This window comes from Molothrus aeneus, chromosome 2 (assembly GCF_037042795.1).
Source record: "Molothrus aeneus isolate 106 chromosome 2, BPBGC_Maene_1.0, whole genome shotgun sequence".
NCBI lineage: Eukaryota > Metazoa > Chordata > Aves > Passeriformes > Icteridae > Molothrus > Molothrus aeneus.
This window is the reverse complement of record NC_089647.1, coordinates 76,676,967-76,691,276: the sequence shown is the minus strand read 5'-3', so window position 1 is coordinate 76,691,276 and position 14,310 is coordinate 76,676,967. Positions and strand designations below refer to the sequence as shown.

Here is a 14,310-nt window from a genome sequence, read left to right as displayed (position 1 = left end):
CTTCCTTGTTACCACCATAAAACTTGCAACAACAGTATCTTCAAGATACCATCTCTGTTACCTGCATTAACTTAGACAACATATCCTTCTAGTAGCTGACCTGCAGAAAGGGTATAAATCTGAGTCAAGAAATGACACCAGGACTGAAAATTCAGACTTGCCTGCAAATGTAAGAGTTAACTCTAAGCAAAATACATGATTGTATTTTCTTATCTGTCAAACTCTCCCCTTTTCCCCCTCCAAAATATCACCATTCATTTTAATGTGGTTTTTCAAAAATTATTCCAATTCAAATACAGCAAAGTGTTGCATGTTCTTGTCCTCACACATTATATTAGACATTATATTATATATTAGTATTCCTTTGAAAGGATTTTGTTCTTTACTACTACCAGGACAAGAAAGCCTTGAAAACAGACTTGCTTATAGTGTCCAACTTGGAGGGATCTAAATGTGATATATTAAATGTTATACATGCACATTATTCAATTTTAAATTAAGCTACTTCAACCCAGGGAGAAGTACAAAATCATAAATGAAGCAGTTTCTGAAATTCAAACTTTTGTGTTAGACAGGTCACTTCACTTCACAGCCGCTTCCAAAGGCATCCAAAGGGGAGCCTGTAAGGGCTCCAAAAAGGTTTCAGGATGGTTATGGCAGCAGACAAGGCTCTGGCAGTGCCTCCTCAGCCCCTTTATCCTCCCACCCACCATCAGGGCTCAGGGCCCTGCCAGGAAAGGTCCCCTTCACTCACCTCAAGCACAGTGACCCGGATTAGCCCAGAGACACTTTCATCCTCACATTAAGCTCACCAAGGTCACTTGCCCATAGCAGTTTTGGGTGTGTTTGTCTGGTGACCCAGTCATGCGGGGCCTCTCCTGGCTGGAGCCTCTCTGCTGAAGGCAACGTTGTGGCCACCTACTGGGCACACATCTGTCCAACTGCTACATCCACCAGCCACCACACAGGCATGATCCACCTGCATTCTCTTAAAAACCCACAAATGCCCTGTTCAGAACAGAGCAGACTCTGTCCTTCACCAAAGAGGGAGAAACAAATGCTGAGCTGCCTCTCAGAAGCCCATACAGCAGAAGCTGGCTTGAAACCAGCAGGTTTCTGGCCTGAATCTGACCCAGGCTCATTAGTCTTTAGCTATTTCTGTCTAGCCTGGAGCATCTCACAGATGAAGGATATTCAGAGCCCAGACAGTCTTCCACAGCGAGCATTTTGGCTCCTCAAAGCTGTGATCAGTCCAACGGGTTGCTGTTGCAACTTTTGCTGGGTTTAAAGTAAAGTATTGCAAGGATAGGTATTGGGAGCCAAAAATGCCTTCTCAGTTAAAAAAGTAAACAAGGTCCATTAAATTTTGTTGACCTTTTACTTGGTACCACTGGAACTACAAAGATACTTCTTTAATACAGGAAAATTTGGATTATGACACAATTATGTTACTCCAGAAGGGCAGCCTAAGGCCACAGCACTGTCACTGGCAGAAGGGATCCAGTGCTCTGCTGGTGCCACATAGCCCTTTTCTCTTCTGCAGCAACTACAGCAACAACTTCTGTTTCCAACCTGGTACGCTGCACAATCACAAAGAGAGCAGTGGGAGCACAAAGGAGGGCATGGTAGGGCTTAGAGGCAAGTGTCCCTGGCTGGGATTACATCCTTTGGTCCCAAAAGCAGCTTTTGCTAGCTGAGAAAAATCCTAAAACTATGGGAAAGTCTCTGTCAAGGTGCTTCTGGTCCCACAGTCACAGGATAGCTGAAGTTCAAGAGGTTCTCTGGATGTCACCCGGTCTAATCCCCTGCTCAAGCAGGGTCACCTGGAGACAACTGCCCAAGGACTGTATCTTAGACAGTTTTTGAGGATCTTCAAGGATGGAGACTCCGCAACCTCTCTGGGCAACCTGTGCCAATGCTTACATTGAAAAAGTGCTCCCTGATGTTCAGAGGCAGCTCTTGTGTTTCAGGTTGTGCCTGCTGCCTCCAGCCCTGTCACTGGGCATCCCTGAGCAGAGCCTGGCTCTGTCCTCTTTGCACCCTCCCTGCAGGTATTTATACACATTGACGGGATCCCCCTGAGCCTTCTCCAGGCTGAACAGTGCCAGCTCTCTGAGACTTTCCTTATGAGAGGGATGCTTCAGTCTCTTCATCATCTTTGTGACCTTCCACTGGACTCTCTCCTGCAGCTTCCTACTGGTGCTCTGGTAGTCTGATCCAGCTGGCAGACACTGATAGCATGCTCCCTTGCCTGCCCTGGAAATCTGGTGAGAAGATGGCATACAGGGGAGCATATGTCCCTATCCAGAACAGGGACTCTTTTGATCAATCAGTGTGTAAAGGAAAGTCTGTCTCAGAGTCCTGTATCTTGTGTTTGACTGACTTCTAAGGGAGCAGCTGTAACTACCAGGCACTACCTAAATGTAACCTAGCACAGACTAAAAAAAAAAATTAAATTGTCTTTTCTGGCTAGAAAGATGTTTATCCAGAGACTCAGCATAATTTATTTTTACAGCAGGTATACCAAACCAAGACAGTTAAAAGGCTAAGTCTCCAGAGCTCTAGATGCTATGTAAATAAATGCTAAATAATTGCCTGCATTTAAACTGTGGTTCAATGTTCAGCAAGGAAAATAGCTCTTGTTTTTCTTAAATTAAATTCTGATTTTATCTAGACTATTTTGCTTGTTCAATTACATGAAAAGTCATCCCACTTGTTAAGTGCCAAAGCCTTATTCTGAAACTGTATGATTAACACCAGTTCTTCCAAAAGCTACATACCAAATAGGTTTATGTGACTAACCTAAAGTCCCTCAGCTGGCAATATAAGCAAACTGACCTAAGCAGGCACACACATTCTTGCTGTGGAAATATCAATTTACAGGCACTCTTCTGAATAACTGAGATTATGACTGTGAGGACACCAGACAGCACAGCCCAGAGCCCTGCACCCACAGTGGTCCCAAATAGTTTCCTGTGCACAGCAGGATCAGGTAACACTTGGGAATGCTCAATTCCAACTCATGCTCAGAGCCAAGGAGCTGCAGTTGAAGGCACTGTCATCCCACTATTGGATTTCCCTCAACCTGTAGCAGAGTTGGTGGCAAGAAACCTGTGCCTCCTCCACCTCTGTTGCTTCAGGCCAAAATCTGAATTCTTGCTATAATCCCATCTTTCCCAGCAATTTAACCCATTAGACTCAACTAGAAGATGTAAGATGGGAAGGCACAGGTGCATGCTCTCTTCTGCATGAGAGAGGGTAATGATGGGCAGTGGGACAGAGCAGCACCACTTCAGCCACCAGAGCTGGGCTGAAGTGGGCTGGCCCTTCAGGACAGATGTCCTCCCACACTAGGTGAAAACATGGCTACTTGCTTTAACTACATTTTTTTACAGGGTTTTGGATTTCTCTCCACTGAGCAATGATGCTGGTTGTCAGTAAATTATCCACTGTGATCCCTCAGGATTTCTCTTCATGGTATTATTAGCTTAGTCTGTGACTCCAGTTTTTATTTGCAGACAATAACCATCCCTGAATAAAAATCTCCAGCTTGAGTAGCTGGCAACTCCACTGTGAGGCATCAAGGACAGGTGCATCACTGCTTTGGCCAGGATGATGCAGCAGCAGCCCCTCCTTCACTGCAGAGCCTCTGTCCTGCCAGCCCAGGGGTGACCGAGTCCTGCTGCTTATCTCCAGCCTCCCAGCCACAGATCTGAGAATTTACAGCACATAAAAATAGTACATAAAACCCCCTTCCACTGACCTGCTTAGTTTTTGTAAAATCAGAGTATTGCCCACTTGCTGCAGACACTAGTCTGCTTGTTTAAAAACAAAAATCCCACTGGCAGACAACCAACATACAAGAACATCTACAAAGAAGCTGTTACAGTTTATCGTGCAGTAATCCATGGATTAAGGTCATTAATAGCCCTCTATGACATACTGCCATGACTCCAAAGGTGCTCTTCTGCCTTACAGGACAGATATACAGAACATAACCCCCTCATAAATATCTCCCCTGAGATACTGTCTTCTAAATCTTCAAAAGAAAAGAAAAAAATGAGAAAAACCAGAAGGCATATGCCTAACACAATATTTTGCATTGCATTAAAAAAAAAAAAGTTATAATGGAAATAAACCACCCTGAGTTTTCTTATCTTTCACAGTAAAAGAGTTGTTGGTAACTGAAATTTTGATCCTCAGAGCTAAAAGAGCGAGCCAAGACATTCTCCCATGCCCAGAAGATAAAGTCATAAGTAAAACTTTCAAACTAAAATTTGAAATTCTCAATTCTACCCTTTAATTATTTATATGAAATAAGCTTTCTCCTTCTGTTGACATGAGAACACAAATATATCATCATGGAAAACACTACATACTCCTCAAATCCCAAGGGATCATTAATCTTCTTTTACGCAGTACATGAACTGTTTTCATAGAACTTTTAAAAACAGTTTTCTAAAGCATGCCTGATGTCATTAGGAAGTCCAAGGAAGCTGATACCCTAACAATATGATTGCTAAATATCCTCCAAAGAAGAAAATCCCTTTGCTCCTCCTAAACTTATGCTCATATCTGCACTATCCATACATATATTTACCAATGATATTAATTTACCCGAGTCCCCAATACCAAGAGTAAATAACCCTTGTGTCAAATCTGAACTAATGGATAGACTTTTCTCACTTACGTTGATCTAAATGAAAAAATCTGCACTCTTTCCCTATGATTTGTTTCTTTAGGACTCTGGGAATGGCATAGTATTGTGCCACTGTGTATTTTCATTTACCAGGAAACAGTTATAATTCATAAAATGTACTCAGGAGAATACAATTGTCCTACCAGCTGCAACCAATTCTGTATCCTGCAGTCACATGCAATTTTTGTAAACAACATAGTGACATTTGAAAAAGAAAAACCTTAGAAAGAAATCTTAAAAGCTTCAGTAAACAAACATTATGATAAACAACATTTGTTTCAATATACATCTCACCAGGAACGAATCGCTCATCATTTCCTATTTTACTTTCACTACGATGTAGTAGCATTTTCACTACACATGCAGTTTCTTTTTCTTACCTTTAAGGAATCAAAGCAGGCAATAACTCTTCCATTTTCAACCTGGCAACTTTTAGGGGGGTGTGCAAATTTGCATTCTTCATCAGAGCGTGAACAAGTTCCCCTCTGAAACTGCCTGCACACTTCTAATGTCAGCCATTTTGTGTCTCTTACGGGAGCAACATTCAAAGCCATGATGAGAAGCTGATTTTGAACTTGTAAGTTGCTGTCAGGTGAATTGTGCTGAAGAAATTTCCAAAACTAATGACAAAGGAAAGGGGGGGGAGGGGGGGGAAGGAAGTCAGGAAAAAAAAAACTTCAATTCTAATGAAAAATAAAGTTAAAAAAAACCAAGCAGTGGGGGACGATTAACGACGTCCAACGCACACAAAGCAGAACAAGCAGGGAAAGTTTATCAGCAAGCAGTCACTCATCAATCATTAAGTCCCGCTCGTAGACTTTTGGCTGGGAAAACACATGCTCAGTCGCATTTCTGTCTGTAAAACACGTGGGTTTGTTGATTGTAATCACGGATGCACTGGTTTAAAGCCAAGGTCCATCAATGCAATGGCACTCCTTGATAGAATAGCAGTCCTCTGATGGTTGCTTGCCGGTATTGATTACATGAGAAAAGCAATGCAGTCATTTGTTCATGTCCCAGGAATAATAATAATAATAATAATCCTTTTTCTGCTTTCAGTTTCCCATCAACTAATTGGCAAATGGAGACAGCTGAGGTATCTTCTGCCAGGTGTAAGGTGAAGGCAATGTCTGGCTGGCAAAGACGGGATTTTGAGAACACAGGCGTAGCAGTCCTCGCTCGTAAAAGTGACTTGGCAAAGGCACTTTTTAAGTCACTGACCTGACAAAACAAATACAGCTTCAGTTCACGTGCAACTCATTCAAATCAACATTATGAAACCTACAGTCTCTTTTTATCAGATATTATAAACATACAGCCAAAGTTCACTCTTTAAAAAAAAAAAAAAAATCACCGTCCTTTGTGAAGTTACACGTGATAGGGGAATAACCAGTTGAAACACGTACTGCAGTAATATTCCAGGCAGCAATCCAAAAGTTGGGAATGATTTAAATAGATGAATGTGGCAGACACAATAATTAGGCACACTAGTTGTGAAACAATTCAATCAAATGTGCTTAGTCTCCAAAACTGTATACAAGAACCCTTTTCCATTAATTTATCACTTGGCCCTTTAGACTGTGTTACTACATTCTAAATTGTTACTCATTACTTGCTCTTCCTTAGAAACCAGGATGGTAGTATACTGCTCAGATTTTTTTCATCTCCCTCTATTTTTTAACAAAAAAGAAACCAAAAAATGTAATTCCAAAATTATAGGAAATAAAACCCCTCCAGATGCAGACAATATAGTTAGTCTTCCCATTAACCCACATGCTGTTCCATAAGGGCTTCATGAAAGGGCTTAACCACCAAGTCACCGTGCTCCAATGAGTCCTTTCTATTATGAAGCAGTCTTTATCTAAATATTCTTTTGGTTTAATTAGCCTTTGTGTACCTCTGCAAATACATCCTTCAGCATCAAAACATCAGATTCCAATATGGCACTTAAACTGTTTGGGCACTATAAAATACCTAGAATATTTTACAGAAAAACAGATTTGAAAATCAAAGGGTTAGATATTACAAAAATATTTAATCACTAACTATATTTTATATACAGACAGTGAAATCATGAATATGATGTTTCCTTCTACTTAGCTTCAAAGGAACACAACTTTTACTTTTCAAATACCAGCCAGAAACAGTTGATGGATTATTTTTGTGTATGAAAAAAGAAAAGGGGAAAGACTGGAATAAGTGAGATTTTAAAATACGTCAGTAAAAATACTTCTAAAATCACTGTCAGCTTTTCCATGTCAGAACAACTACCATTCTGTGCTTCCATTCACCGGCCTTAACTGAAGTCAGTATTGTTTGTTAAGGAAGAATTACTCACACCCAGTTTCAGGATCAGATCCCAGTTCTGACTTCTAGGTCTTCACATCAAAAGGCTTTTCTACTACTTAGTAATGCTACCAAAAGGGGTTTTACTATGTGACCAATACTTCCACCAAAAGTTCCTACTGCTAGCATGAATAAAGGCAACGCAATGCTAATTGCTCAAAATTCAGTTTCAAGTCCAAAGTGCAATAAGATGGGTCTGGATGACACTTAGCTTTACTTGGTCATGAAGAACAAGGTGAAGAGAATCAGTACTTTTTGACATAATTATATGCAATTATAGTACAGCACATAAATTACAAACTCTTTAAATTAAATATTCCATCAATGTTGTCTGACAGCATCAATGAAGAATGAGATTAAGCTAAAAGCATACAAAGAGGTGAGAAAATACTCATAACTGATGAAAGGGAAAGAGAGGAGGAAATACAAGAAGAGCCTCTCCACAAGGGCTTGTTGAGCTGATAGCTTGTTGGGCTGATGATTTAGCTGGCTAAATGTAAAAGAGGAAATACTCTCCCTAGAGCCACACATTCCAATTCAGAAATGTCAGTAACGGTTTTCAGTAATAGATGTAGGAGACAGACGGAAATTTTGGGAAAAGGGTAAATGTTATACTGCACACTGCTGAAAGTCACAAGTAGTAATACTCTGCAGGGCTGCACACCATAAAATTGACAAAGTTGTTTCTCAAGTAGTAGGTGTTAAGACTGAAAAAAACCAGACACAGCACGTGGCAGCAAAGCAAACAGCACACAGTATAGAAATGGCAGTAACCATGGTTTTTAAAAAAGAAGTGCACAGCAGAATCACATAAAGATTTGTGAGACTATAGCAAGAATTCACACCAAAAAGCATTTGGGGGTGCAGGGTAGAAGAGTGAAACACAGTATCATCCTATTTCTTACCCTCATACTACATGAAGATTTTCTAAAGAAAGGGAAGCATAAAAATTTTGTCTCTAAAATCCATGTCTTGTCCAACATAACAACGCCATGTGATTTCTCAAGAGTCATCAAGTGCCTCAGGAGTTCCTACTGGTAAAAACTCAGGAGACAGAACTGAGTCCTGTCTCCTTTCTGAAGGAGGCCATGCCTTCAGCAGGAGGCAAGTTCAAACATGGTGAAGACAGAACAATTTGGAGTGCTTCATCCCTACCACTTACATGACCTATGCGCTCACAATCATGCTAGGCAGCTGTCATACCTCCTCTGCCCATCACCTGCACCAGGAGGATGAAGGAAGAGATGCCACCTTGAAAACCTGAACATGAGGGACACAAAACGAGGAGGAGGGAGAGAAAAGACAAAGCAGAGAATAAAATTATTCTTCTTGGAGAAGTCAAGAAAAGTAGAATTCAACATATGAGGAAAGTGCTCAAGAGAAGGAAAAAAATGGGAGAGGAAGTTAGGAAAAGGAAATGGCTGGTTGTGAAACTGAAAAGAAGGGAGAGACTTCATAGCAAATGGAAGAAAGATGGAGAAAGGCTGTGAACATTGGAAGAGAGAGGGACAAGAGGAAATTTTAGAAGGAAAGCAGAAGAGCTGTGGTTACGGGGAAAAACTCCAGCAGTTTGAGTAAACAGGGAAGTAAATAAGGGAAATGAATGGAGTTTATATAAGAAAATATAACAACAATAATCCTCAATAAAATGCCTGCAAGGTCACACACCATTATTAACATCATGGTTAACCCTGACCTTGCATGTTGCAAAACCCATCCAACTGGAGAAAACCAGTGGGTTTTGCAAATGCAAACTCTGCTCCTCTTCCCACTATTTCTAATTGTGTCCCAACACATCAGCTGAAGTTAGCTGTCCTGACGAAACCAATGGTACCTCACTGGCATAAAGCCCTCAGCACGAAGTGTCCCTTATCCTGGCAGAAGATTTTGTTTGCCTTATGGTTTTGTTTAGTTGTTTTGTTGTTATTACCATTAATGATCCCAACTCAAGACAACACCCACCACTGTAGCTAAACAAGCTATCAAAACTTACAAACAAACAACTGAGCTGCAAAATATTCTTACTGAAGATGAAAGAAGTACTCAACATAAGAACAAATTATTTTTGTTTTTTTACAACTATTATTGTTTATTTTCAGTCTCTCACACAGTTGAATCAATGGAATTGATCAAGAATTCACACTTACAAATGCAGCTTTTTGAAGGTTAAGTGAAATGAAATTCATGGACATGTATTTGTAAAAGTTATTTAGCTTTGGATCCCTTTTAGGATAAGCATCACTTCCCTTTCACAGAAAGCTAGCAAGGCATAGGACTAGAAGGCCTTTGTCATGGTTAAGGAAAAAAAAATCCTTTTAATTAGTAAACAAGACAAAGCACACAGACATTAGAAGCCCAAAGAAAAAGTTCTCAGAGAAATACAGGGCAGCCTCATCTTTGGGAATTGCAAGTGAACACAAAGCCCTGCCCTATTATGAACCAGCTGGATTTTTCAGCTGGAAAATAGGAGCTCTTACTATCTACAAAATATGAGTTGCTTTGGTACAGTAGTTTTACTTATCAGCCAGATTATGTGGCAATGGATCATGCAGTATCTGTCTGATGGTGAAACTGAGACTTCCTGGACATGATATACTCATGCTTCAGTAGGTAACGTAGTAATGAGCAGCCCCATCTTCAAAAGTCATCTCTGCAGGTGATGACATCCAGTAAAGGAGCACAGTCTTCTACATGGTCTCACCACAGATATCTAGAGGAACCACTAAGTCCACCCAGAAGGTGTTAAAACAGTTTTACACTTTTTGAGGTTTAAACACTCTGTATTATTCATCACATCAAAATCTTCAGTAAGAGATGTCAACACTGGGGCTCAATTTGTTGCTCCTACTGTCAAAATTTATCAACATAATCCATATATTTCTTCTATAAATATACCAGAAACGTAAGAATTAAAAAGTTAGAAAACCCTCAGTTGTACTTAAAGGGGACTGTGCAGTTTGAAGTATATAAGCTCTTCTTTCCCAGACAGAAGAGATGTACTAAATATACTTAGCCAAGTACAAGTTTGATAATTTGTATTATTATATAAGTTTGATAATTTGTAAACAATGCTCTGTTTTAAAGACAAAGACCCAAAAAAACCAAAACGAAAACATTCCTCAAACACCAGAGACTCACTAAGCTGTGAAAGCAAGGTGAGCCTTCCCTAGGTCACTAGCAGGGAGGAACATGTTGACTTACAGATTGCTGCCCAAATTCAGTTAAACACATGACCTCAGGTGGGAAAAAACTCACCTTCTACAGCCTATCTACAGCCACCACAAATGACCTGCTGGATACTGCAATGCCAACACAATGTACTGAAAACTCAGTTTTCAAACCCAGCATACTTATACTGCCACTCTTCAGGGACAAACTGTTTTCTCATCCAAATGTGAGCTCTTTTTCAGGAAAACCAAGGTCAACTCTCTAACCCCAGGGAAACAATTTTAAGCCCTTGGCCCAAAACAGGTTGCTTCTACAACTTTTATCCATTTACACATAAACAAAATCTCATGTTGCTTTCTCACAGAAAATCATGGTTATAGTCTTAAATTCCAGAAACTTTTTAACAAAGAAACAATAACAATGACCCTGCAGGAGACACCAGGCACAAAGAATTTAATGTCAAAATTTTAAGGTCTGGCTGGAAGCTGGAAGAAAAACAGTCTCTACCCTTAGACAGGGTTAACCATAAGCATCACTAATTTCACATCCCACAGCACAAGTTCATGAACCAGCAGTGTCTTGACCACATACTACTTTAACTCAGATTCTCATGATGTTCCTTTTTGTTCAGGAAATAAACTGATCTGTAAGAAAAAATAGTTTAGCGATTTCTTTCAACCTGGACTCACTAGTTTTGAATCAATGATTTCACCTGGGTCAGATGATGTGGAACAAAACACAACCATCTCCAGATGCCTCAGGACATCTGAAAACACAGATTAACCAATGTGCCCCACTACACAGATGCATCCTCAGACTACTGACAAGAATTGTGTTCCTTCAAAAAGCTGCTGCTTCTTCAGCAGTTGACCTATCTGCAAAGGAAACTCAAATCTCACTAAGTCATACCTCTTGTTTGCAGCTGCATAGAGGACTCCACTTTCAAATCATTCAGGACACAGATGTATGTTTAGAAGACACTGGCAGTTGCTTTAGTCCAAAAGAAAGTGGAACTTTGCTTCCATTTTTCACCTTTTCCCCCCATTGTTTGTGCTTTAAATAGCATTCAAAGCCTCCAAACAGAAGATAAGCTGCCCACTAAAGGACAGCCACAACTCCACAAGCTCACTCCACTGTTGCTTTAAATGCCAGCTCCTTGACTCCCCTGTGAAGTTCTCTCTTGAGGTCTCCCAAACTGCCTGCTGAGGAAAGCAAGACTGCAGCTTAATCCCAGGCTGGATCCATTCTGATCTGCCTCATCAGGTGCAGAGTAGCACAGCAGCACAATGCCCCCTGCCTCGCACGTGCCAACTCAACAGAGACATGGCCACCGGCTCACGTCCCACTCCAATGGAGCAGGGAGCAGAGCAGGCAGGACAGGGCACCCCACCTGCAGCAGGTCTGGCTCCTCTTTGCAAGTACCTTTAGCTGCAGCGCTGTATCCCACAGGATATCCTCCCTGTCCCTGGAAAGCAAGGCTGGCTCTCAGGCACCACGCGCTAATTTAAGCCTATTCCCCACTAGCCAATACAAACAGGATCCTACATCAAAATATGCCAACATGAATTAAATAAAAAATAAAGTGATTTTACAGGCAAATAATGTGGCAGTCAGCATGCTTGTTAATCACATTTCAATAAACTACATCTTAAAGAAAGAACATGCAAGAGACTCTCCTGTGGTGGACAGGCTTTTCTCAACCCATCAGCTTTCCAAACTAGGGAAACAGGACCAGAAGTGATGCATCAGTACAGAGGTATAATTCATCAATGAGTACTATGCCAGCTTTGTGTTCTTCTCTTTAAACCAATGTCTAATATTCATGTTTTTTATATGTACCCTTTTACTAGGTATCTAAAAAGACTAGACAATGCACAGTAGAGTTTAGTAGTGTCTGCAGAGTTACGTAAAAAGACAGCATTAAAACCAGAACCAAGCTTTTCGCTCTCCTCTGAACTGTTGTGGAGTCAAAAAAAATAATAATCCCTAAATTCAAGAAACAAGAGAAAATAGGACAGGTTTCCACAAAACATCATCCACTCTTTGATGGCAAACATGAATGGGATATCTTTCTGTCATCATAACATTTTTAAGAAGAGCCATTCAACTACAGGAGAGCATGTATAAATTCTTCTATAAATTTCAAACAAAACTTACAAACATTTCTTTAATCACTTTCAAGCGTTTTTTTCCACTTTAAGATGTTAAGCAGCTCCCATGTCACACTGAGGAAACCAGTATTTCTCAAATGAGGAAGAAGCCAGAACTGCCATATCAGGGAAGCAGCCCACTTGTTTGATCAGGTGGCTGGTAGCCAAAAATACTAAAATTCTAATCCTGGTTCTTGTATTAATTCAACATGAAGCAGCTCAAGTCAGAAGTGCCAGGACTTACAAAAAAGACATTATTTACTTTATTTGCTTGACTTGGAGATCAACTATTGCAACATGTCTTTGCCTGTTATACAACCAGCAATGAACACTTGTGAACTGTAATTCAGATGAACACTTTACACAGCGTAGAGACAATCCTAACTATTTTAGTCAAGCTGACTGAAGTTCAGGCCAGGGACAGACTAGAAAACCAGTCTGCTTTATTTAAACTGAGCATGACCTTCAAATCAGTTTTGCTAAATGAGCCATATTTTCCTTGTCACAATCACTAATGTGCCAGGTTCAGGCTTTTTAGTATGTCCCTCACTATTTACAGCATGGCAATGAGCTTCTTGTTAAAACCTGCCGCTTCCCTTTGAAGCTGGCTTTACAATATAATAACACTAATGTCCTTTGTCCCTGGGGAAGTAGGTGAGGAGGAAGGTGCACCACTGACTGTGAAACAACCCACACAGCCTGGGACCTTTTCAGCAACCCACTGTACTACTTTGCTAATGGACCGTGAAATATTTCTGCTGAACTTTAGGTCAGTGGATGACTACAGACCACAAGAGTATTTTCAAAAACCAAACTGCTTCGAAGTCATGCTGGAAAAACTAGCTTGTTATACTTCAGTTAAAATGCAATTGCAGAAAAGAGTTTTCTTCTTCTAGCAAACTACTTTTGTTTTTATTCTACTCCTCCTCTCTTGGCTTGGACCTTCTCACAGTTTTTAACTTAAACACTTTCTAAGTCCAAATTAACCTGATTTTTCCTCTATGTGCATCAATTTCATACAGAAAATTCCATTCCCACCTTGACAAAAGGGCAAAAGCAATTTCTGTTTCTGTGCCTCAGCAAGCAGAGTTAATCATTCCCGGCAGCAATGACGTTACCACTTGGCCTCTTGTGGACACAAATGTTTTGCTTTTGGCAGAGTGAAACATGTAATAGCTATTAATCAAACCCAATTCCCCAGGAAAGGGTACCCCAGTGCATTAGGAGCTTCCACTCACCCAGCTGCAGACATGCATTGTATTTATGTTTTTTTAGGACTGTAAAATATTTATAGAAAAGTGTGCTTATGTACTGTGAAATTTTTACAGACTGGCATGGAGGGAACGTGTGATCAAATGACTGTTCTCACCTGCCAAAGGACCGATAACATGCTGTTACACAGGAGCACAGTCTAAAAGAGCTCAGGCTGTTGTAAATTTTCTATTTTCTCTAGTCCAGTTTTGCTCTAAGCCAAGAAGGCAGAACTCTTGCTGAGGTATTTATGTGACAAACAGCACCCCTTTGCATTGAAAGACAAGGATAAATCTGAATAAACCAAGGACTGTATGTAAATTAATGACATGTTGAATTCACAAGCTGCACCTGTTTTAAGATGGCCAACAGCATTATTAATAATAATGATAATAATAATATATTATTATTGTTATTATATATATTATTATACTCCACAAATTACCCAGCTCTGGGAAGTTGCATGGCACACCTAAACCAAGCTCCTAAGGTGAGGGCAGCAAGAACACTACCTAATGCTATTAACTCCAACTGCCTCTTAAGTGCTTAACCCATCCTGCTGAACAGATTTCCTACACAATATTCAAGCAGCATCACCGTTCTGAGATAAAATACCTGCATTCCTGTGCCATTTCCTCCACCTTTTACCTGAGTACAGAATAACAATACACAAAAGGATGACCCTAGCAGATGAGC

The 14,310-nt window shown here is 40.4% G+C and overlaps 1 protein-coding gene across 9 annotated transcripts in view; it reads right to left on the bottom strand.

Annotated features, from left to right (window-relative positions):
* Positions 1–14,310, bottom strand: part of MBNL2 (muscleblind like splicing regulator 2) — a 106,410-nt gene that overhangs the window by 63,482 nt on the left and 28,618 nt on the right. For all 9 annotated transcript variants that reach the window (XM_066545119.1, XM_066545116.1, XM_066545121.1 and 6 more), the window contains exon 2: positions 5,080–5,920. In XM_066545119.1, coding sequence (XP_066401216.1) covers positions 5,080–5,253 — 174 coding nt within the window. In that variant the 5' untranslated portion in view covers positions 5,254–5,920. The remainder of the gene's footprint in view (positions 1–5,079; positions 5,921–14,310) is intronic.